The 25,085-nt window shown below is 42.7% G+C and overlaps 1 protein-coding gene across 2 annotated transcripts in view; it reads right to left on the bottom strand.

Annotated features, from left to right (window-relative positions):
- The window catches only part of SEL1L3 (SEL1L family member 3), a 97,188-nt gene that overhangs the window by 15,883 nt on the left and 56,220 nt on the right, over positions 1-25,085 (bottom strand). For both annotated transcript variants that reach the window (XM_033106344.1, XM_033106345.1), the window contains exons 12-17: positions 23,094-23,213; positions 21,163-21,303; positions 16,870-16,932; positions 13,661-13,837; positions 11,027-11,154; positions 6,745-6,828 (exon numbers count right to left, since the gene is read on the bottom strand). In XM_033106344.1, the coding sequence (XP_032962235.1) occupies positions 6,745-6,828; positions 11,027-11,154; positions 13,661-13,837; positions 16,870-16,932; positions 21,163-21,303; positions 23,094-23,213 (713 nt within the window). The remainder of the gene's footprint in view (positions 1-6,744; positions 6,829-11,026; positions 11,155-13,660; positions 13,838-16,869; positions 16,933-21,162; positions 21,304-23,093; positions 23,214-25,085) is intronic.

Here is a 25,085-nt window from a genome sequence, read left to right as displayed (position 1 = left end):
AGCTGAACTTTTGTGATGTATTAGAAGTTTGGCAAAGGAGAGGCAGTTTACCTGGGACATGATAGCAACGGTCAGAAACATAAGAAAAAAAAATGTTTGACACAACTATAATTGAATAATTGCAAAACAATGAGAGACCACTTCTCATTTGTTGAAAGGCTGACACAACATTCATAATACAGAGTAAGGGTAAATGCTTAGGGAAATGGACATATTTCTACAAACACCGCTAGTTCCCACTAGCAGGGTTAATGAATGCAATGGTTCAACATGGGAAGTCTTAAGAATACATAGACCACTTGGCTAAATGGTTCTCCCTTGTGAGGGATTATTCTAAAGAAACAATCAGAGACATCTGCAAAGATTCTGTGGCAAGAGTTTAAGGCAGAGTTGTTTATATAAATGAAAAATAAAAAAACTGAAAACAACTTAAACATCTGAAAATTGGTGACTAAATAACCCGTGGTGCAGCCACTTTCCAATGCAGCCATTAAAAATGATGTTGTGGCAGAAAGATGGCTACGAAAAATTTCTTACTCAGTGATTTAAAAAGTCTGTATAAAAAACAGTGCAATTCCATTTTGTGAAAGAAAAATAAAACTGAATACACACATGTATACACACACAGATACATATACGTATCTCGTATGCAGAGAAAAAAAAAGTCTAAAAATTATGTACCAAAATGATAACAGTACTTATCCCTGGTGGTGAGAATGCGAGTTATTTTGACGTTCTGCATTTGATATATCTGATTTCCTGCATTTTCTTTGTGTCACCCAGTTTATGAGTGAAAATTTATTTTAACCATAAAAAGTTGTTTTGAAAGCTTATTTTTCATTTTAAGTAGTTGACGTTAAGCACTCGTTCTTAATTTTAGCTCCACCTATGTAGGAAGTGGTTTAAGGAAGGGTGGGGGAGATTAGGTTAGAGGGCATAAGGGAAGCAAAATCTGAAATCATCTTTCCTACACTGCTAAACCAGCTTCTCCCAGACCATCCCTTGGGGACAGAGAGAGAGATGATTGGGGAGTCAAATTAGGACAGCAGACCTTCAATCAGACATATTGCAGGTCACGGGCCACGTGGCTGCTGCGTGAGCTGATTGCTGGTCTCTGAGACACCCAAGGCAGCTGACCAATTAGCCATGACTCATTCTAAAGAGACACAAGGTCGGCTAAGCAGTGTCCCCTGCATAGGCATTCCAGCTAACAAAACCCAAGTGCAGCCGCAAAACCACCACAAAAGACGCCCATGCATTTTCTCACATGGACTGCAAAAATCATGTTTGGTGCATCCTCAGACCAGAGACAGGGCATCTGAGGGAGGCCCAGCAGAAAAGTCCTCATCATTCTGCAGTAAGTTCCAAAGGTCTTATAATCTCAAATGTCTTCAGAGACACTCAGGCTTATACCAGTGCCTCAGTTTCCCCCCAGGGATGGATGAGGAGATGAAATGGTGTACACCTGCCAGCCCAAGGTCAAATATTGAGCTGGTTTCCTCTGCTGCCATAACTGTATAGAATGTGACTCACGTTATTAAAATGTAACAAAATGAGTTTTTCTTAGACAGCAATCAGGCAGACTATTAGAACTGGAGGTGGGGGGTAGTGGGGGAGGGGATGAGGTTGACAATCCCTGTAAAACAGTCACTATGATAAACTCTGAAAAGATAATATCCTGTGTCTGAAGTATTTTGTTGGTGGTGGAAGGGACGGGAGAAAGAAGTTTTATAGGAAAACTTCCATTGTTCAATTACTGTAGCATTGGGAGGAAATTTCATAGAATCCTCAAGCATTTCCTTTGAGGAAGCACTGTTATCCATCAAAAAGAGACGTCTAAAAACATCAATGTCAATAGAAGCACTGAACAGAACTGCACCTCTGTCTTCCATCTTGCAGAAGCAATCTTCAGAGGCCAGTGCTCTCTGATTCCACCGCCCCCCATTTTCACGTATCAAAGAGCAAACCATAGGCGAGGGTTAGGACGCTGAAGACCAGACTTTCTCAGCTTATTAAGACTCGGGGACAGGCCGCCTCTGCAGAAATCCTACCCACATTTAGTCTCCCTCTCAGCACCTGGCTCTTACTTAATTGTGTTTCAACAGAAACTGCCAAAAAAATATTAATTACAGATATTTCTATACTCATATTCATGGAACAAACATTTCCGTGGCATCTGCCATGTGTGGGAAGCCCAAAGACAAGCTACAAAACGGTACTGCCCTTCTAGTACCCTTCCAGTACCTCAAGGTTTAGGAAGCTGATTAGAGCTACAAGTTATATTTCCAATGCACTAAAGTGAAATTGTCCCCAAGACAGTCATTCTGACGAGGGTGGGGTTGGGGCTGGATACAGATGGAGGTTAGGGGCGTATTTGCTACCCTCCCACTTCAAAGTGGGCACCTACAGAGGGTGTCAAAAAATGTATACACATTTTAAGAATGGAAAAAACTATTAAAATTGTAATACTCAATATACACTGATAACAAAAGATGAATACAAGTCACATTTGACTTCTGCAATTACAAGACGTGCTCAAAGTGGTTACCATGAGTGTAATTTTAATAGTTTTTTCCTTTATTAACATGTGTATTCATTTTTGGCACTCTCTGTATATTTATAAAACTTTCCTAATGGTGCATCTTAATAATCAATCCTTGGGTTGCTAGCTGTGAATCTGACTACCTCTGAGCAGGTTCTCAAACAATTACGTTATTTTCTCTGTGCTCCTTTCTGCCAATGCCTGAAACAGCTCCAACTGGAAGGATGAAAAACAATCCTCTAGTCTGAGTAGAATTCAGGACCGCTGCTCTATTGCAAAAAGGTGAATCTCTTTCAACTGGAACCTAACATGTCTCCTTATCTTGCCTCAAGCCCACCATGGTTGGGCTGACCTCCTGGGGTAAGTATGTGGGACAATAAAACACAAAGGACAATAAAACACACGGTTCACAGATCAAACACATGTAGGGGTAAGGCAGAAAGAAATGAAACATGACAGCCGGCCTCCCCTTAGCAGACTTCCCCTTGTGTCCGAGGGCAGCCTCAGGCATGACAACATTATCTTCCGTATTAGGCCTAGACAGCAAAACGTCCTTCTCTCAGGCACGCTCCTCTTTTAAGCTATCCCATATAAATCTTGGAACAACACAGAAAAGCACAAGCTCATCAAACTGACACATGTAATTTGAAAATAACATCCAGAATAAACTCACTCACAGAAAATGTAAAAAGGGGATGGACTTGGGACATTGATGGATGATTTAGTTCTGTTACAGCAAAATAGATGGTATCCAAAAAAGACACATTTGGGGGAGGCAACATTTATAGATTTCTTATTTAACCCCTGTGGCAGGTTTGAGGGCTTGGAGAAAAGGAAGAGATAGATGCACTTTGCCTCAAATATATCTTCACAAATATTTTCCCATTGTGATGGGTACTAGGTGTTTCTTTCTGTTGATATGAAAAATCCTTGAATTCAGATTAAGACTTGTCCTTAACAATACTTAGCATCAGCATCAAGATTGGCAAGCATATGGAGAAATAGAAATTCATAGATGGTTGACAGGAGAGTAAACCGATAAAATCATTTTGGAAAACAATTGGCATTATCTTATAAAGTCCAACATGTGCCTACCCTGCGACCCTACTCCTAAGCTTATATTCCAGAAAAACTCTATGTATCAGGATATACATAAAAAATGTTCATGGCACATTGTTCTTTAAAAAAAAAAAGAAAAGGGAGAAAAAAAGGAAAACAACCCAAATATATGTTAATGTGAGAGTTGGTAAGTAAATTGTGGTATATGACAGCAGCGAAAATGAATGACCTACAGGGAGGGACATGCATCAAAACATATGAATCTCAGGAATGTAATGTTAATTTTAAAAAAGCAGTTGAAGAATCATATATAATAACATTCTAATAATATACAACTCAGAAACAAGACAAACTAAATCTATTGCTTAGATAAATATATCCATATATGTAGCAAAGAACTAAAGAACGCAAGATGCAGGGTGATGGCTACTTCTGGGTACTGGGGTGGCTTTAATCTGAGGAACATGCAGAGCCTCAATAGTTCGTTTTCTTAGGTAGGGTAGTAGACTTACAGGTGTTCCTTTCATTGTTATGCTTTGGAACCTACATATATATCACATAGTATTTCACATGTATCAACTATTATATGATATAAGAAGAGAAAAACAACTCCACTGGCTCATGCCACTTCTCTAACTGAAATGCCCAGCTCCTTTCACCTGGATTCTGAACTAGCAGCCCCTTTCAGACTCGCCCTTCTCTTCGCCATCATTCAGTTGTTTGGTTAATCATCTCAGAACCCAAATCTGTCATGTCACTATCCTGGCTCCAAACTATCAATGGTTCCTCCTGCTCCACAAATTAAGTAAAAAGCATATGACCTGCCATTCAAAATTCAATAAAGCAGCACCCCTTTGGTCTTGTTATATATCACCTGCTTTACATATCTTACCCTCAAGGCAAACTCGGTGGCTTGAAATTTTCTAGACACTCCCAGAATTTTCCTTTCTCTTTGCTTTTGTTCCTGTGATTCCCTTCACCAGAAATGCTCTTCCCTGCATGGCAAAGTGGACATTCCACCTATCCCTCAAGGCTGTATCATCTGCTATCTACATTCTAAAGGCTGACCTGAGTCTCCCAAACCAAATAGCATGTCTTCTTCCTCAGAATCCCCGATGTCCTTTATATACTGTCCATGGCGCTTAAGTTATGTTTATTCCCTTTACTTGCCTTACTTCATTCACTCATTAGTTTTTTAGCACTTACCAGGTGACACTAGGTGCCGGGCACCGGGATACAAATCACGGGGCAATCAATAAGTAAAGAGCAACCGTGATGGAAGGACCAAAGGGAGTAAGGACTTGGGCAGGACTTCTGGGCATAGGGAACAGCAAGTGCAAAGACCCAAAGGTCAGACAGAACATGGGTCATGTGAGAAACTGCAGGTGCTCCAACATGAGGGAGGGATGAGGCCACAAACTTCCCCAAGCTCCACTTGTAGCATCCCCTGCAGCTTACGGCAAGGTGCCCAAGGAGCACAAGGTAAAATATGCTGAACTGAACCCAAACTCACAAACAGTGTCGAGCACACTTAATTCCCCATCCCCTCTATCAAAAGAAAAATTCAATCTCTTGTGGCTGAATATTCTAACAAAGACAGCAGGCCACAAAAATCTTAATTTATCTTGACCTTCATAGCAAATTTTTCAATGTTAAAGTGCTTTGTGATGATAAATTCAAAAGTAATCAAGAAAGCTAAGTTACTGACAGATACTCTCTTTATGGAAATAAGTGTCAGACATCTTGGTGTGTGTGTGTGTGTGTGTGTGTCTCTGTGTGTGTGTGTGTTGTATTGGGGGTGTTTACAGATGTGCTCTCCCTTTGGGAAAACCCCACATATAAACATGCTGATATTTGAATGCTTCGTTCCCCCTTAAGAAGCTTATGGGAAGCAAAGAGTGGGAAGTTTGAAGGGCAAGAGTAGAAAATGAGTTAAAGTCAAATTTGGGAGTTTTATGAACTGAAGCTCACTCGGGAAACAAGATAAAACAGCACAAAATTGTAAGGTATATCAATTGGAAAATAATAATTTTGTAAAAAAAAATTTTCCTGTTGTGCCAAGTGAGGCCACAGATAATAAACTTTCACCGGATGATAATAATAATCATTTTTATTTGCTGCTTTTTTTCACTGGAGTCATTTCCCTTGCATTATCTAATTTCAGAATCTCCATCACTGAGATGCTGTATGTTGACCACGCAGGCACCCAAGGACCAAAGGTGAAAATGACGTTCTTTTGGACCTACGAGTATGTTTTAATTTTTAATTAAGGTTCAGATCAGAGTATGATTGATGATAAGTCTGGTCTAATGTCTATGAGGCAATGGACCGAAGGGATATGTGCTGATTTACATAGCCTTTTTAGTTATTACTGAAATACCCAGATCATTTAGGTAATAAACCAGCCAAGAAAACATAGCCCAAGGGAAAAGTAAGAGGGAGTGCTACGACTGACAGAAGAAAATAAAATGAAATCAGGTAGAGCTTGGAGAGGGGTGCCCTTATTTGTAAAATCAAGTAAAAGCCAATGTGGGGAACTAGAAGTCTTCCTGTGTGGGGTCATGAGGTGTTCTTCATCCAACAGATACCTGAACGACAATTGCTAACACCATCAGTCTGGTTATGACATTCAAGGTCTTGTGAGTGACTTCCAGCAATTCCAGGCTCCTGGCCACACAAGATGCAGTAAAATATCTATGGAAGGATGTATGTAGCCTGAGCCCTGAACACACTGCTTTCTTTTCTTCCCATGAACGAGGTGGAAATCCTTGACTTTCTATGGCCTGTCAGTGAGAGGCAGAGGGTTAGCTAAGATCCCCTGCGCTGTCTCCAGACTCTAAAACCAAGAGAAACAAGTTTGAAGGGAAGAGAAGTCAACACACTTGTGTGTCTCTCAACTTGATGACTGTGGATGCTCCCCCTAGAGAACTAATTTTTGTGTATAATTAAACATGGAAATGCAATGTTTTTCAATCAACAGCCAATCAGTCTCTGCTACTCTGAACAGTATTACTGAGAGGCCATGATTTCCCTGCAAATTGCTTTTTCAGTTGCATTTGAAGACTCCATCTCATAGGACTCCAGTGACAGATTGAAAGGTAAGGGCTGAGAAAGTTGGCAGTTACGTGGGTTCCTGAGCTTACCATGAGCCCTCCAGGTAGGCGTTGAGGCCCTTGCGAATGACGTGGCCCAAGTAGCCATTTTTCTCAGCTACGTGCTTTGCCCACCTGAAAAGGAAAGGGAAGAGAAAATATCCAAACTGTGGCAAATTAAATAATTGCTTTGTTCTCCATATGATCTCAATAAATCCCACTTGGGGAATATTTTGCTTGTTAGAATTTTTATAAAGCAACAAGCCAGAACTGCATGTTAAGAAGGTAAAGGGGGATGCATTTTGACAGCTTTGCATTCCGTGTCTTTTCCTATGAATGCTGAGTAGTTGTCAAAGACATGAAAGGTTCCTCCTGAAAAGCATCCACCAATATGGAAAAAGATAATCTTTACAAACAGTTCTAGTACTCTCTCCGTTACAACATATTTACTGATTTATTATAAGGTTTCCCTATTCTGTTTCTGTTCCCTAATTTATCCTGGAGGGGTTTATTAATAATGAACTAGTCTGTTGTAATCTTTAGATTACTAAAGAATACATAACAATAAGCTAATGAAAGGGGGATATAGAATAATTTTTTAAAAAAATACTTGATTAATAGCAAAGAAAAGAGGAAAAAAAGGCCCAAAAACCAGATGGGACAAATAGGGAATAAATAGTAAAATGGTAGATTTAAAACCAAATATATCCATGATTACATTAAATTGAAGTGGTCTAAATATACCAATTAAATACTAAAATTGTCAGACTGAATAAAAAGATACACAAAACCCAATTACATGCTGCTTACAAGAGACACACAAAAATAAGGACAGAGAAAAATTGAAAGTAAAAGGACCAAAAAAAAAATAGAACATGCAAACTCTAATCAGAAAAAACGGATATATAATAATACCAAAAAGAATAGACTATAAGGCCACAACCATCAACAGATAAAAAGGACACATGATAAAGGGTCAACTAGGACAGCAAAACAATTCTCAATTTCTGTGACTTAATAAGATGATTAAAAATATATAGTGGAAAATTGACAGAACTGAAAGGAGAGATAGATAAGTGTACATTCATAGTGGGAGACTTTTTTTTTAAACTTTTATTTATTTGTGTTTTTCCAGGACCCATCAGCTCCAAGTCAAGTAGCTGTTTCAATCTAGTTGTGGAGGGCACAGCTCACAGTGGCCCATGTGGGGATTGAACCGGCAACCTTGTTAAGAGCACCGCACTCTAACCAACTGAGCTAACCAGCCACCCCCATAGTGGGAGATTTTAACACAACTTCTTTCAATAGCTGATAGAACAAGCAGGAAAAAAAAAATCAGAAAGCATCTAGAAGATCTGGCCAACACAATTAACCAACTTGACGTAATTTATAATATATGTAGAACATCGTGCCCAGCAAATTCAGAAAACACACTCTTTTAAGACCATAAAGCATCTATCAAAATCGACCATGTGCTGGTCATAAAGCAATCCTCAACACATTTGAAAGGACTGAAGTCCTTCAGAATATATTCTCTGATCACAGTGTAATTAAGCTAGAAATCAATAACAAACGGATAACAAGAAAATCCATGAAATATAAGAATGTTCACACAAAATATCCTAATTAACAATAATAAAAAATGTCAACTCTGTCTAAGGCAAGTTACTGAGTTCAGGTCAGGTTGGATTTGCTCTCAAACGTCCTTTTGGGGACCCAGATTGCAGCTGTGAGGTGGCCTAAAGCAGAGGTGTGCAAACTTTTTTTCTACCAAGGGCAGATAGTAAATATTTTAAGCCTTGTGGGCCACATAAGGTCTCTGTTGCATATTCTTCTTTGTTTGTTTGCTGTACAACCCTTTGAAAATGTAAATTGCATTCTTAGTCCTTGGGGCCATACAAAACAGGCCGTGAGCCATGTCATCTCTGGGCCATAGCTTGCCAGCCCCTATAAAACATTATCAGATATGTGTGACCTTGAAAAGGTGCCTCCTGTTCACCGTTCTTCAGGAAGCTAGGGTAGGATGTGCTTTACCAAAATGTAGGAGTAAACCAATAAAGAGGAAGAAATAGGGTCCAGCAAAGAGAACCAAAAAAGATGGAGATGAAAGGAAAGGGAATCCCCACAACGATGACAAAGTCAACGTCAGGAGGGTTGCTCTGTCCTGAACAGACTCCAGGACAGACACCACCGCCACGAAGATTAAACTCACAGAATACCTGGTGGGTCTGGACATACTGAGAAGAGGTTTAGACGGCTGTAGGAGACTTTGAAGATCAAGTACATAGAAAATGAGAAGTACATAGAAAGCTAAGCAACCAAAGAACAATGAAATGTAATTATTACGCCATAGAAAACAAGTCATGCAAGAAAGAAAAAGTAGTCCTAGTACTGTTACATGGCTGAGCTGTGAATAGCATTTACATGACCATAATCATGCAAGCCCTGATCCGAATTTAACCAAAATAATCACATGATTATTGGGAAGGTAGGAGAGGGCGGGAAACGTGAATGTGTGGGGTAGGAGGAGGTTCCAGCGTATGAGAGGATTACATCTTTATCTTCCACAGTGGGACATCATTAGACAATGCTTATAATGAAAATATCAAGAAATACCGGTGTAGCCTCTTCCGGTAAATGGCCTGAGGTTACCTCTGAAAACGGTTCGCTATTCACTTGACCCAGAGAACCTCATACAATCATGTAAATCGAGAGGTTCAAATCTTCATGTTCATTTTAAGAACACTTGTGAAACTGCCCAGGCCATCAAGGGTGCGCATATCCAAACAGCTACCAAGTATCTAAAGGATGTCACGTTACAGGAGCAATGTGTACCATTCCGTCGTTACAATGGTGGAGTTGGGAGGTGTGCCCAGGCCAAACAGTGGGGTTGGACGCAGAGTCAGTGGCCCAAAAAGAGTGCCACTGCACTGCACAGAAATGTTACTGCACATGCTTAAAAAAGCAGAGTGATGCTGCACTTAAGGGTTTAGATGGAAACTCTCTGGTCACTGAGCACAGCCAGCTGAGCAAAGCTCCCGAGATGCAGCGCAGAACCCACTGAGCTCACGGGCGGGTTAACCCATACGTGAGCTCACGCCGCCCCATTGAGATGGTCCTCATTGAAAAAGAACAGATTGTTCCTAAACCAGAAGAGGAGGTTGCACTTCACTTTCTTCTGGGAGAAGAAAAAGATCTCCCAGAAGAAGCTGAAGAAACAAAAACTCATTGCCTGGGAGTAAATTCAGCATCAAATAAATGCTAATAACATGTTGGGGGGAGGGAGAGAGGGAGGGAAGGAAGGGAGGAAGGGGAAGGGAAGGAAGGGAAGGAAAGAAGGAAAGAACAAGGAAAGAAAGAGAAGAGAAAGAAAGAAAGAAAGAAAGAAAGAAAGAAAGAAAGAAAGAAAGAAAGAAAGAAAGAAAGAAAGAAAGAAAGAAAGAAAGAAAGAAAGAAAGAGGTATAAGCACATTATTTAGCGATAGAAGCAAATATAAAAGAAATAAAAAGTTGAAAACAATTTATTCTTGGAAGCAAAAAATGGAGCCTGGAGTGGAATAGGCAGAGATTTCCTGCTGTGTTTTTTTCTTACCAAGTTATTTTTTTATTTTTAACTAAAATTTTGTTTTTATTTTTATCTTGTCAAATTATTTGGCTCTTTAAACTATATCATAAACTATGTAAACTATGTAAACTTATAAAAATAAAAATGAAATTTAAAAAGTGAAAAAAGAAAAAAAGAAAAAACCTCCATTTTTGGGGGGCATGGTGAATATAATATAGTAAGTAGTCCCCTTTTGCTTTCTGAGATTTCAGTTACCCAAAGGTCAACCGGGGTCTAAACATATTAAATTAAAAATGCCAGAAATAACAATTTATAAGTTTTAAACTGTGTGGTATTCTGACTACTGCGGTGAAATCTTGAGCCATCCCACTCCGTCCTTCTCAGGATGTGAACCATTCCTTTGTCCAGCGTCTCCACGCTGTACAGTCTCCCCGCCCATCAGGCACTTAATAGCTGTCTCAGTTATCAGACCAACTGTCACGATATTGCAGTGCTTGTATTTAAGTAATTCTTACTTTACTTAATAACGACCCCCAAACACAAGAGTAGTGATGCTGGCAATTCGGATATGCCAAAGAGAAGCCGTAATGTGCTTTCTTTAAGTGAAAAGCTATATATACGTATGTATAGGAAAAAACATAGTATAGGCTTCGGTACTATCCGAAGTTTCAGGCATCCACTGGGGGTTTTGGAACATATCCCTCGAGCATAAGGGGGGACGACTGTAGATGGCTTTCCCTTCATACACAACATCTGACAGATTCTTACACAACGGCCTTCTCAGGGTCTCTAGGGAACGTCTCCAGGTTGCCTGTCATGTAGTAGAGAGAACACCACAAGGTTCCTTCGATGTGTCCGCCTTGTGCAGCCTTATGGAAATATTCACCAGCTAAAGTCTGTAAAGAGAGATGAACAAAGGTCATTCTCCTGTGGGGGGAGTCCTCCTAGCTGGGCTGGTTTCACCAGAGCCAAGGTGGTGAGTTACTGAAGGCCTAATATTATCACAGGCTTATAACTTCTGATATCTTTGAGAAAACCAAGTCAAATTCCAGGAAAACAGCCAATCACAGAAGTCGGCCTCTGGATGTGATAACCTTGACCACAGTTATTCTGTTGATTTGGTTTACCCAATACATAAGGGAACATGTAACAAGGAGTATCAACATCATCTCATTTGATCCTCATGTGACCCCTGCCAGCAGGACAGAAGACCGTATCAGAAGTCACACCAAGTGAAAATTCAGGCATTTGCTTTCCTAACCTTGCTTAAGACCTTTCTTCAAACTCATGCACAAAAAACTATTTGTAGTAGGAAGGTGAGAATTAGAAAACGACAATTAAAAAAAATTAAAAATCCACACTCCCTGATGTGTGGGAGGGTTTTTGCAATACATAAAAATATACAGCCTCAGATGTAGTCAGAAAGAGTAGAGGGAAACAAAACAGTCAGATGAGTATACGTTCCACTGATGACTATTATTTTTCTAAGGCAGTTAACTGATGGTTTTAAGCATGGGCTTTGGAGTCAGACAGACTTGGGTTCAAATCCCAACTCTGCTCCTTATTACTATTTCCCCGAAAATAAGACTTGGCCGGACAATCAGCTCTAATGCGTCTTTTGGAGCAAAAATTAATATAAGACCCGGTCTTATATTAGGTCTTATTTCCGGGGAAACACAGTAGCTGTGTGACCTTGGGCATGTTAGTTATTCTCTCCAACTGAGAGATTAACTCAATTTTTTCAACTGAAAAATGCGGTGTCTGATAGTACCTAGCATGAAAGGTTGTTGCGGGGATTAAATAAGAAAACATGTTCTCAAGGCTTGGCACAGTACTTTACACAAAAAATAATCTTCTGAGTCCCCACCCCCAGATCTGCTGCTGCCACAGTCTCGCCCATCTCACTAAATGCCCTCTCCATTTTTCCCATCTCAATAAATGCCAGATGCTCCAGCGTTATCCTGACTTCTCTCCCCGCTCACACCTCACATCCAATCATCAGCAAATCCTGTCACCTTGACCTTCAAAATATATCCAGAATCCAGTCACATCTCCAGCTCCTCTTCTGATACTGCCCATCCTTTCTTACTTGGATTCAGTGCATTAACCCCTTGCTCGCGCACTTGTTTCCTTCAAGCCCGGGTCTCCGCTCGTATCGGGGAGGAGCCTTTTAAAACACAGCATAACCTGCCCTGCTCAAAGCTGGTCTGTGGTTTCCCATCTTGCTCAGAGTAGGTGAGTTGTCATAATGACCTGGGCCTCCCGAACCTTATCTCCTCCTTCCCCTTTCCTCCTATCTTCTTTGCTTTCTGCTCCTGCCACTACGGCCTCCCTGCTATTCCTCAAGCTTCTTCTCAGGGCTTTTATCCCATCTTTCTAGAATGTTCTCCCTCCTATCTGCAAGACTCCTGTAGGAGTCTGTACAATGTCCTGTCAGAGAGACCTCTGCTCTCCCTTAAAAGATAGCATCCCCCGATCTCCACTCTCCCTGTCCTCTTTCTCCTGCTTTATTTCTCCCCGTAACACCCTCATATTATATATTTCATAGTTTATTGTCTTTCTCCCCATTGGCATGTAAGCTTCCCAAGAGCAGAGACTGCCTGTCTGTTGCTGTATCCTCAGTGCCTGGAACAGGGCCCGGCATAGGGTAGGTGTTCAGTGAATTTTGTTCAATGTAACGGTGCTCAGATTATTATTACCATCACCAATATTATTATTAATGACGAGGAGCTGCCATTTTACATGAGCCTCCAGGTCCCCACCCCCCCTAAGTGTACGACTCTGAGTGGATTATAGAACCTTTCAGCGCCTCGGTTGCTTATTCTGGAAAGTGGACGTAAAACTAGTAACCGTTCCCGAGGGTAGTTAGGATGCATGGGGCTGCACATGTAAAGCATTTGTAAGTGTCTGGCACAGAGGAGGTGCTCAACAAATGCTAAAGATTGTCCCTGCTGTTTTCATTATGGTTAAAGCTGTTCTCGTATCAGGCCACCCTATGGGAACCCAGCTCTCTTTGCTTCCAGTAAGATGAACCTCTGCACTCTCTCTCGATCTCTTGCTCATTCTCACCTTGTATCATCTCCTCCTCCCTCCCTAGTTCAAGCCTCCCGCCTCCATGAAGCCTTCCTGGCTGCTTTGGCCTTCAAAATTTCCCCTTTCCAGAACTGTTTGGGTCAGATCGATAAGCACCCACTTGGCACGTGGCTAAATGCCATCCTTTGCTCTTCACTATCTTATCTTCCTAACTAGACTCTTAAGTTCCTTGGGGACGGAGTCTGTGTCTTGGGTGGTGCCCGTACCACCCACGGGGCCTTGTCTGGACGGGGTACACAGTATACCTTCACAAAGGTTTCATGATCAAGTGACTGTCCAGCTGATCAGTTAGTCTCAAGTCTTACTCACTTGATTCCTTCCAGGAACACCTGGGAAAATGCCATCTAAATGCAGGACTCCAAGATTGTATGATGCATCTGGGTTTCCCATTTCTTCTGCTTTTAACCAGTACTTTGCCGCTTTGACATAATTTTTCTTGAATTTGTGGTAATACCATCCAAGACCATTGACTGCCTGATGCAATCCCTGGATTTTAGAACAACAAGAAAGAAATTAGTTTCAAAAAGAAAAAAAAAGAAAAAAGAAACCTAAAGAGAATCAATTGGTGTGAAAGCATTCTGAGACTGAGCAAAATGTTTCCTGTCTATTTTCTTGGGGCAGATGGCATTAAAGAAAAGCAAAGAGCTAGAAAACATGAGCTGGCCTCAAAGTCTTCCCAGGTGGATTCCAGGCGCCTGCTGCTGGATTCCTGCCTTTCAGCTCAGCAGTGATGCTGGCCCCCAAATCATCACTGAGCTCCTCTGGGCTCTATGTGACGCCCTTGTCTACAACAGGCCTCTCATTGTCCTGCAGTATCAACAGTGCCCTTGAAATCCATGAGCGCTCATCTGCAACAGGAGGTCTGAAACCTGCCTTGGTGGGGACGGTTTCTAGGTGACCTGTCTGCCCATCTGTTGATTACTCTGCCCTGAACACCAACAAACCCTCTGAAGGAAGCAGCTGCAACATCCTACTTGCAAAGCACAGGTGTTTTGTGACTGCTTAGCGTCACAGTTTGGAGCTGAGGCAGAAGGGGAGGATGGTGGAGCAGGGACGAGGGTTTCAGAACTGTGTCTGAACCAGAATTGTGTCTGGGCTGGTAGCAGGGAAGGGTGGTTCCTTTGAATCTAGTCTCAAGCCTCCTTGCTCTTGCTGACTCATGCTCTCAGGTGGCTCCTCTGCTCCCACCTCCAGGTGCTCCTACCTGCTTCCACTGGCAGCGTCCAGCCTGGTTGTTGGATACTCAGGTGCCCTGCAGAGCTGTGTATGCCGGGCCAACCTGGGCATCCAGTGCTCTCATCCCTTCCTTCTTGCTAGACCCACAAGACCATGAAAAAGCAGGGAAAAGAGGATTCAAGGGGCAAACAATGCCCTTGCATCTGTGAGACTTGTTAAGTTAGAGTCCAAGTGTGGAACCAAGTCTCTTTCACCTCCCCTTTCAAAGGTGAAGACCAGGTGACCCTTAACCACTGATGCTAAGATCCCAACCTGCAGCCTTTCCAGGCTGCATGGCTCCTAAAAGGCTACACCTCCTAGTCTTTATGTTGGAACCCAGGTGTCAGGAAGACTAAGAGAAAGAAACTAGCACAGCCAATTAGAATGGAAGCTCCATGAGGGCAGGTATCTTTGTTTTATATCCCAAGTACCTATATTAGTTCTCAGCATAGAGTAAGTGCTCAATAAATACTTGATGAATGAATGAAAGCCACCCTTTGAATGCTGATACTCAACAACATGGAACCCAAATCCTATAGGGTTCAGATTTGCAGGCCCCCAAGAAATCTGACACTTGGGAAAGAGTCAGTGCCATGGATGCTGTCATGGAAGCATTCTTCTTGAGCCCTGCACAGTACCAGGTGCAAGGCAGGCTCTCGATAGGCCTTACAGAATGAGTGCATTTAAATGACGTAATAGACCAGGCCATACTATAAAGAGGCAAGAGTCAGCTCTGGAACAAGCCTACAGAATGGACACATCCAAGTGGCTTCTGCAGTGCTTATCTCCACAGGTTTATTCAAATGTACCTGTTATCACTCAAAACGTCAGCAGAACTCCTTTAGGAGCTGTATTTGGACCTAGTTCAGAAACCTCATAAGAAATCTTGTTTTATATCTTAACACTCATCTCTTGTTTTGGACATTTACAGTTCGGTCACCAGCTTTGCCTCCAAGTGGCTTCTGGCTAATTCCAAAAATCACACTATGTGCAGCCATCACCACAGTGCCTGACAAAGAGTAGGAGCTTAATAACTCCCTGCCGAGTGAATGAATGAGAAATCACATAACACTTTTAAGGATGTGACTACTCCAGGCCATAAAATTGCATTTCCTCCAATACTCATCTAAGCTCCGCTAAAAATACATGCAAAATAAAGCACATTAGACACCAATTCATGGCCAGAATGGCTAAACAGATGCAAATTTCACACCTGCCAGGAAACCCCACCACTGCTGGATTTCAGGGTACTCTGAAACCAACACCTTCAATGACCAACATCAGCTGATTTCTATTTCTGCCCTATCATTTGCATTGGGGTCAGGAGTTGTGCACTTCAGGGCCATATGCCTTCTGGACGCCACATAGGTGGAGGAAAGCCTCTTGGCTCTCTTACTCCCGGCTCCAACTTCCAGTTCCACAGACAAAAAGACACTCTGAGCTCCCTAAAAAAAGGGAATGAGGGAGACCAGCCTGGTCACTTTAGGAGTCTTTGTGATAAAGCAAACATAAGCAGTCTTGGAGATGGAGGAACATTCAAGAGCCAGAAGGGCTAGGCCTGTTAAAGTGGTAAAATTACAAGGGTTTCTACAAATCTAGTTATTTGCAAATCGGTGTGCACATGCGTGAGTATGCCTGCACATGCATTGGGCGTGTTTACATGCATGTGTGTGCGTGTGTGTGTGTGTGTGTGTGTGTGTATCTCCTCTCACAAGCGACATTATAACTTCTATTCTGTAGTGCTATATTGAAACTAGCTGGCTTGAAGATGACATTGAAGAGTAAATAGTGACAAAAGCAAAATAATTCCTAAACCCAGCAATAAACTTGACAAACAGCCCCATTATCCAAGTGAGGAAAAGCAAATAGGCATTGGATATGACAGGGTTAATCTTCAAAGGAATTAGGCTTTTGATTTTCCTAATTCAATGGCATTTATATCCATTCACTTCCAAGGAGCCCCCGCTGCTTGTTATCAGGGCAGCCGTGATTATAATTTTAGCCTTCAAACAAAATTGGCCTGAATTCTATTGAATGAAGGTGAATTCAGCTTTTGCATTTTGCCGTCCCCATTGTGGCAGGTTTCTGTATGTGTGTAGCTCAAAAATGACTAATGCTGCAAAGCTGGCGACCCCTCCCCACCCACACACACACTCCATTTCTACGTTCAGGCTTTGTAGGGAGACACTGGCCATTTATTCTTTAGACTTGTGAGAGAGAGAGAGAGAGAGAGAGACAGAGAGACAGACAGATACAAGTGTGTGTGGTGCAAATGTTTCCCACTGGCAATGCCAAAGTGTTACCTTAGAAGCTGCTTTCTTCATCAACTCTAAGGCAAGCCGTCTGTTCTTTTTTACTCCTTGACCCTAAACAATGATAAACAGCAAAAGATTATGAAGAAAATAAACCCAGCATGCACTCAAAAACATCACACAGATACATCAGTGTTTGTTATAAGATACTTGAAAATAAACCCCAACCCTTCTTACCGTGTTTCCCCGAAAATAAGACCGGGTCTTATTTCATTTTTGCTCCATTAAGGTTTATGTTTAGGGGATGTCTTATTTTTTTCATGTACAACAATCTACATTTATTCAATTACAGTCATGTCATCTTCTTCTGGAATATCGTCATAATGTACTAAATACGTCTGTCTGGCTGACGATCTTAACCGGGGCTTATTTTGAGGGTAGATCTTATTTTCAGGGAAACACAGTAATTAAAAAACTAATCTTAAAGATTTCGATAAGCAGTGCTATTAGATATCATTATCACAATCGTCATTATTATTTTGCTTATATTTGTGGAGCAGAGGCAATAAACTTCAGCCTCCCAGCTTAGCATCCATACAAAAGTCCCCATTCATCACCAAGGGACTCACTTTCCCTTCCTGGACCCACGGATGTTGTTGGGAGAAGCCATGAGTAATGTTAAATGAGTTTGGTCATCCTGGATGCATTTCTTTGGGGATTATCTAATTTGCGAGCCAGATAGAGCACTTTATCTGTGTCAGACAGTTAAGAGTTATTAGGCTGTCGTTGGCAGCCATCCTGGGTCCTCACCCGAGTCCCAGGATGGAACACTGCAGCTTCAGAACCAGCTCAAGAACCCTTGGAATACTTGGGTCAGATGATGACACACTGACAAGGTTCCTCCAGCAAAATCAAGTTTTTCCAGCAGAAGTGGTTTGTGCACCATAGAGAAAGATGGCTCTGGGGTTTTCGTTACAGGAGAGGAACTCCATGGGACCACGCTGAGATGCTGCAGGACCATGCGGGGAAATGGTGGGTCTGAGAGTGGGGTGGGAGGGGTCCCTGAGGTCTCTCGCGACATAGGTCTGACAATGACAATGGCAGGCAGAGGAGCCGGATGACAAACGCTGCTGCTTACGGACACACACGTCCCATGGGCCCCATGCAGTCCTCCTGGCCTCAGACACGGTGGTTGACAGGGTCACGTGTAATATAATGTAATATAATGTGAGAGGGCTTTGCAATGAAGCCAGCTTTTAACTCTAACTCAATACTTAGTTCTATAATAAATGAGGACAGCACTGCCGTGTTTCCCTGAAAACAAGGCCTAGCTGGACAATCAGCTCTAATGTGTCTTATGGAGCAAAAATTAATATAAGACCCAGTCTTACTTTACTATAATATAGGACTGGGTCTGATGTAACATAATATAAGACCGAGTCTTATATAATATAACAATATAATATAATATAATATAATATAATATAATATAATATAATATGACATAATATAATACCGGGTCTTAATTTTTGCTCCAAAAGACACATTAGAGCTGATTGTTCGGCTAGGTGTTATTTTCGGGGAAACAGGGTGGCAAATATTGCTGTGTTAACTGATGTGGGCCATGCACGGTCCTATCATATTTAATCCTCCCAACAAACTAGGCTGAGGTGCTGCTCTCATTCCCACCTGAGAAACTTGCCCAGAGTCACACCGTGACTGAGAAGTAGAGGCAGGATTTGAACCCAGGCAGGCGGGCTCCAGAGCCCAAACTTATAACCACCATGCTGTATTTTCACTTGTACATTTCAGTTCTATGCTGAGAAAGTATAATGATTCATAACCTCCTTGCACAATATAGAATACATGCAGGATGTGTTTGTTTCTATATTTTTCAGGACCCCAAATAAAACTGTGAATCCAGCTAACGGTTAAATTACATACACCAAGTTTCCATCAGACTTTAACTTAGTATCTCTTTAATAAAAGCAATGAGCTGAAGCAGAGTAGAAGATGAAAATATTTTTCAGAAGTGCACCATTACTTCATTTAATGAGAGAGGGAGAGGAAAGAGCAAAGGACACGAGGCTGCTTGGAATCCCCGGGGTTGGGGGGGTGGGGGGAGTGGGTGGTGTTGAGGGGTTGGAATGGGACCAACATTTCAGACTTCTGGAAAAGCACTGGAATCATAGTGTTAGAACCTGGTTGAACCCAAAGTTTATCTTCTCCAACTTCTTTGTTGTAAAGGAATAAAACTGGGGCTCAGAGAGGTTGACTTATACAAAACTTCACGGTTAGATCTGCCACTAGAACTCAGATACTCTGACTTTCAGGCCAGGGATTTTCCAGTATACTTGTGATTAATCAGACGTGGGATAATTTCTTGCACAAAGACTATGCACTACGCACAAATGTGAGTAGTACTGGAAGTTGTTGAGAGAAACGTAGAGTCCTGGTACATAGTAAGGGCTCAGTAATATCCATTGAATGAATTCATGGAGGACAGTTGCTGCAGGAAAAGTCAAAGCTCCATCCTGATGTGCATACAAAAGGGCGTGGCCCTGACCATCTTGGCCAAACCACAGCCACCACTGTGGCGCCATCTTTGCATACAATAAGCCAAATGCCCACACAATACATTAAACCACATGCACATTACTGTTCTTCACATTTGAAAAGTCCGTTTTCTGCACAGGGTTCTTGCACATGCAATACCCTTAAAGAGACCTTTTGGCCAGAGGTAAAAAACAGTGTTCCTTGAGATGAGGGCATCCTGCATCCCACTCAGGGATAACTTAGTTGGAATGCAGGAAAACCCAAAAAGCTTTAAGGTTTGGGAATTCAGACCCTGAGGAAACATTTTGTTACCCCCAGAAGAATTTATTTATGCATATGCCTCTCCCTGTAGAGTGCGAGCTCCTGGTGGGCAGAAGTCACGTTTGAATCATGCCTTTATCTTCTCTGCACTTTGGGCAGTGGCCAGGCCCAACTCTGGTGGACAGGTGCCTCTCTCCTGAGCCTGTCTCTTTCCTGTCCTCCCCATCACTGTATGAGCCCCCTGATGTCAGGAAAGTGGCTCATGCAGCCATATGTCCTTTCATCTCGCACCCCGTCTGGCACGTAGACAGCCCTGAATGAGTGTTTATTGAATAAATACAAGAATGCACTGGCATATGGCTAAGAGTCAAATTGTTTCTATGTTGATTTGACAACCGGAAAGAGAAAGTCCAGGCTATCAATTTGGAAACCATAATAAACCAATAGGTTTTCAGGCTTTGGAAGGTTAGACACATAGCAAAAGTCCCGATTGTTATTCAGTGAGTGGCCATAGCTGTGGTTCTGGAGACGGGCCTGGCCACGTGAATCCATGGCTTTGTTTGAAGACACTTGCTAACGGGGGGCAGCTGCTTTCTTTGGGCCTGGCCATAGGGTCTAAGAGTTTCCTTACCAGAGCCAACAGCTTTTTACTTTTCCAGGATTGGTGAAATGATGTCTCTGTGTTTGGGAGTGAAGAGCAGACTCTGAAGCCAGACTGCCTGGATCCCAGTATCAGGTTTGAAAAGTACCCGTGGTACGACCTTGAGCGAGCTACAGAGCCTTTCTATGCCCCTGCTACCACATCAACGGCAATACTATTACACCGCAGTGCCTATGTCGAAAGGTTGTTGCGAGGATTAAACGTGTTAATGCATGTAAATCAGGTAATAAGCGTTCCATCAATCACTGTGAACGACCATTATTTTGTATAAGGCACATGGTATTTTACGGTTCTGAAAGTCCATTCATTATGCTATTTCATGCAATGTGTGGTCATCATCACTGTCCCCTGAGCTCAGAGAACTCCAAGGACATAGCAGAGGAGAGACTTAAAGTCTAACCTCTGTCTCTCGGGCTAATGCTCTCCCTATCTGTCTCCCCAATTCTCCTGTTGGCTTACAACCAAGATCTCTGATCAACGGGACAGTTGGGTCCAGCCCAAACACGCACTTTGCTTAAGCTGTAACTCAATGACACCTCTGCCTTGTGGCAAACTTGCAGCACCTTTGGGGGCTGGCGGCCATGTACCAATCCATAAAATACAGGTGTCTCCTTCAGAATGTCACAGCTCTTGCAAAAGCAAAGAGAATCCAGGTGCCAAACGTAAGACTAATGATTAAAAACGCGACCAGGGGACTGCTTCTGACTCTGCCTTTTCAGCAAACATCCCTTTTCATCAAGAGTGACAGAAGCGTACACTAAGTTTCTTCAGTTACAGATTCCCTGTTCGCCTGTACGCCCATAGGAAACGGCCCCGGAAGTCTGATAAGAGCTGCACAACTTCAGCACAAACGGAGTGATTCTTACCTTGAATAACACAATGGCATAGTCGTATATTAACGCGGGGTCCTCCGTCTCCAGGGCACCCTTGGCGTACCACTCGATCGCGGCTTCCGGATTCTTGGCCACACCTTGCTGCCCCCAGAACAACATCTGGGCCAATCGTTGCTTCAAGACAATAGCAATTTAGAATAGTGCTTTCCTGTGTCATGCTTCACATAAGATTTCGAAAGGTTCAGGAGGACAAACCTAGCTTGGGGTTTTTATACTGAGAACCAAGAATGAGGTAGATACAGGTTATCTTCCAACTGGAGGCTAGAGCCCTGAAGGTGGATTTGTGTTAATATAAGTCCTCAACACAAGTTGGGAATGGTGTGTCTCTGTGTGCCTGCGTGCATGGAAACAAATCAATGTAAACTTCACCTAGGGCCAAAGTCTTCTCTCCTCCAACGCCCCCTCCTTTGGGAGGTACTGCCTGTTCTCTCGGCCCAGTGAACAGTGTGGAGGCCTGTGCACATTTGAATCAGTTCGGGCGTCTCTAGAGTACTTATGTCCTCCTATCCCAGCATTGGTCCACGTGGCTGGCTCCACAGTTAGATTCGAGGCTGGGCGCTATGGGGGGGCAGAAACCTGAAAATGTTATTTGCCTGCCCTCATCCCTTCAGCTTCCACCCACCAGAGCTCACCTGAAGCTCACAGAAGCTGCTCAACAAAGATTTGTTACACGAAGGAAGGAAGTCGTGTCCATTGCTAGAAAGTGCATGCAAGCTCTGCAGTGCTCAGGAATGGCTCTGGCAGTGGCTTTTCTAGAACAATGTACTGGAATTCCTTCCTGCACTGGAAAGATTGCAGGCTGGGGACAGACGCCCAAGAATGGAGCCAGAGGCAATGTCTGTTATCGTTCTGGCACCATGTGGGCCCCTAACTGTCTTTCATTCTTTCCTCTTCTTCTCTCATCTCCTTCTCTTCCATCCAGCCCCCTGCCCCCCAGCACCAAATACTCATAACTTCCTGGAAGTATCTCCTGAAATGCTAGGAAGACCTCTACGGAGGGTGAAAAACTGGTTACCGTAGTGTCTGAAATGTGTGCTTATCAGTGTGTTTATTCTTTTGTGTTTTCCTCTTTCCATATCTGGTCTTCTGCCTGCTTAGCAGACCCAGAGGCTCTTCCCAACACTGTGTGCTCACCAGGAGCACGAAGCCAAAGACAAATCCTTTGGGATGGGGGCCTCCTCCCTCCCAGTGCAATCAGCCTTAGCGGGCTCCCATCAGGAGCTTGTTTTCATAGTGAAATCAAGGCAAGAAGGCAGATAGGGGACATTCCCCCTGCTTTCTGCCCTTTCTAGTGCCTCTTAAAAGTCCACTAAAAGATAAAAGATGTCCAAGACAGGGTCAACCCTTTTAGTCTAATGTGCCGCACATGATTTTCTATTCTCCTAGCTGAATTCAAGGCCTTCTTCTCAATGTCTGTCTAATGTCTCCTGCACCTCAGGATGCTTCTTTTTGTTTCTATCTGATGCACTAAAATGTCTGATGGTAGTCTTTAAGATCGATCATAAATATAGTGGCTCTCCCTTTTTCTGTGTTCGGGGTGGGACCAGCCCACTTGAAGTCACGAGTGACCAAGGGATTTGCTTTGGCCAATGAAATGTGAGAAGTGACTTGGGCCACTTCTGAACAGAAGCATTAAGAGCCAGCCTGTGATGTGCCATGGCCATCGTCCTGCTGCAATAGTTTTGGAAGCATGTGTTGCAAAAAAAAAAAAAAAGGCTCTGTTAGCTTGGGCTCCTAGGGGACTATGAGAGCACAGCCCATGCCAGCCCTCCTTGGACAGGCCGTGTGAGCAAGAAATAAACCAGCGCTATTTGAAGCCACTTAAGTTTGGGATATTTTGTTACCACGGCATAACCTGGTCTGTCAGCACCGAGAGTTTCTAAGACAGTGGACCACATTTTTACCTGAGCTGCTGCATTGCCTCGGGTAGCTTCATGCTTCAACCACATAAAGACGTCTCCATCTTCTTTGGTTTGTACCTTGAGTATTTCGTCATCTTTTAGTCTGATTGCTTCAACATATGCCTAAAAAAGAAGAAAGGAAGGGAAGGAAGGACGGAGGGAAGGAAGAAGGGAAGGAAGAAAGGGAGAAAGAAAATATCCAAATGATCTGGGCATGCAAAAGACATGACATTTTTCTTAAACTAGAAAATCGTTCAAGAAAAAAAACTATAAGAATAATTGAAATATGAGGTGTGTCCACAATGTCATAAGATCAAATTCTTTTTAAATGAGTGTGTCATATCTAATGTATCTAAATGAGTATTTTTTTTCCTATCAAAGCATTTTCCTTGGGAGAACAAAATTTATTCCACTTCCACGGCTGTTGCTCAAGCTTGTTCAGAAGTTTATTTTTGTGCCTCTGATTTCAGAGCCAGATTACACATAGCATCAGAAAAGGTAAATCAATATTTTCTAAGTATAACCTTTTTTCTTTTTTTTAATTCCCAAAGTGTTATTATCCTGCATGACTAACCATTTTTATTTAGCAGGCTCAGCTTCAAATATCTTTTGGCTATTTCCAAAAATTAAATCTACCTTGAAAAGAAGAGTGCATGTTAATTTTGACGATGAGAGCAAAAATGTGCTAGAGGCTCTAAAGATGAACCCGAAGGGAAAGTTCACAAACTGTTTGGAATTTGTGCACAGCCTCCCAGATATCTGACTCCTCTGAAGAAAATAAGACTCATTTTGATGCATAAATGTTGGCTGTTTATCAAAAACCGGTCCTGTTGTTTCACGGTCTCCCGTATACATAATGAATTCTATCTAACAATGCCGTGAGGGGGACAGGAAATGGCTTCACATGCCAGGGCAGCCATAGGCAGATGGTGACAAAATTGGATCTGGATGAGTTTGGGGAAGAAGCCTCAGCAAACAAGGAGCTGATTTCCCTTCTGACCTTTTCTGTTTGTTAGTTAAGAAAAGCACTTCGACTCACAAACTTTAGGCTGCAACCCCATTCCTAAGAAGGTCTCTTAGCCGCCTCCTCCACTGTGGCTGCATAAAGCCCGAGGTCCCTTGCAGGGGCACTAGGGGACAGTGCTAGGACTCAGAACCCAGCAGGTATCAATTCCGGCCGGATGTCTAACCTCGGCAGGCTACCAAGCAAAGAGCAACAACTAGAATAACCATGCCCACTACCTTCTATTGAAACCAACTCTGTGCTGGGTGTTTAACAACTGTGGTTTTTCTTTTCTTTTCATTTAGTCTTCACAACAGGGCTGTGACCCAAATAGCACTGTCCTCAATTTATAGGCAAAGAAACCGAAGTACAGAAGGTGAAACCATGAACTCAAGGTCACATTGTAGAGTTGGCCCTGGAAACCAGGTTGGCTTGAGTCCAAAGACAGGGCTTTGACCAGTTCCCCCCTGATGTCCTCTGGTGAGAAGGTCCTGGAATCCTGCCTGGACACAAGCCGCTCTATCTTGCTAACTCTTTGCCAAGTGTATGGCCGATGAGTGGGCGCTTCAGCTCAAACTCCGGAGGACACGAGCCTCTGGATGCGCCTTATGTTGGGCTGAAGCTCAAGCTGCTCAAATAATGGAATTCTCAGCTGGAAGGTTTTTTTTCCACTGGAGAGTTTTGGGTGTTTTGATCTTGGCTGGTTTTTCTTCTTTTCCTCCTTAACTTTGTCATGGGACTTGAAAGAAGGACACAACATATGAAGACACAGTTCCTACCCTGCAGAATGTATACTCTTGAAGTTTCTGCCTCTCTCTGGCAGTGATAATATATCACAATAACCAGCATGCATTGTGTGCCAGGCACTGTTCTAACTGCTTTGCCCAGAATGACTCACTGAATCTTTGCAACCTCCTGAGACAGTCCCTATCGATATCCCCATTTCACTGATGTGAAAACTGAGGCCCATAGAGGTTAAATAACTTACTCAA

Source organism: Rhinolophus ferrumequinum, chromosome 5, assembly GCF_004115265.2.
Source record: "Rhinolophus ferrumequinum isolate MPI-CBG mRhiFer1 chromosome 5, mRhiFer1_v1.p, whole genome shotgun sequence".
Lineage (NCBI taxonomy): Eukaryota > Metazoa > Chordata > Mammalia > Chiroptera > Rhinolophidae > Rhinolophus > Rhinolophus ferrumequinum.
The sequence above is the reverse complement of the archived record's forward strand: the minus strand, read 5'-3'. Positions and strand labels throughout refer to the sequence as shown.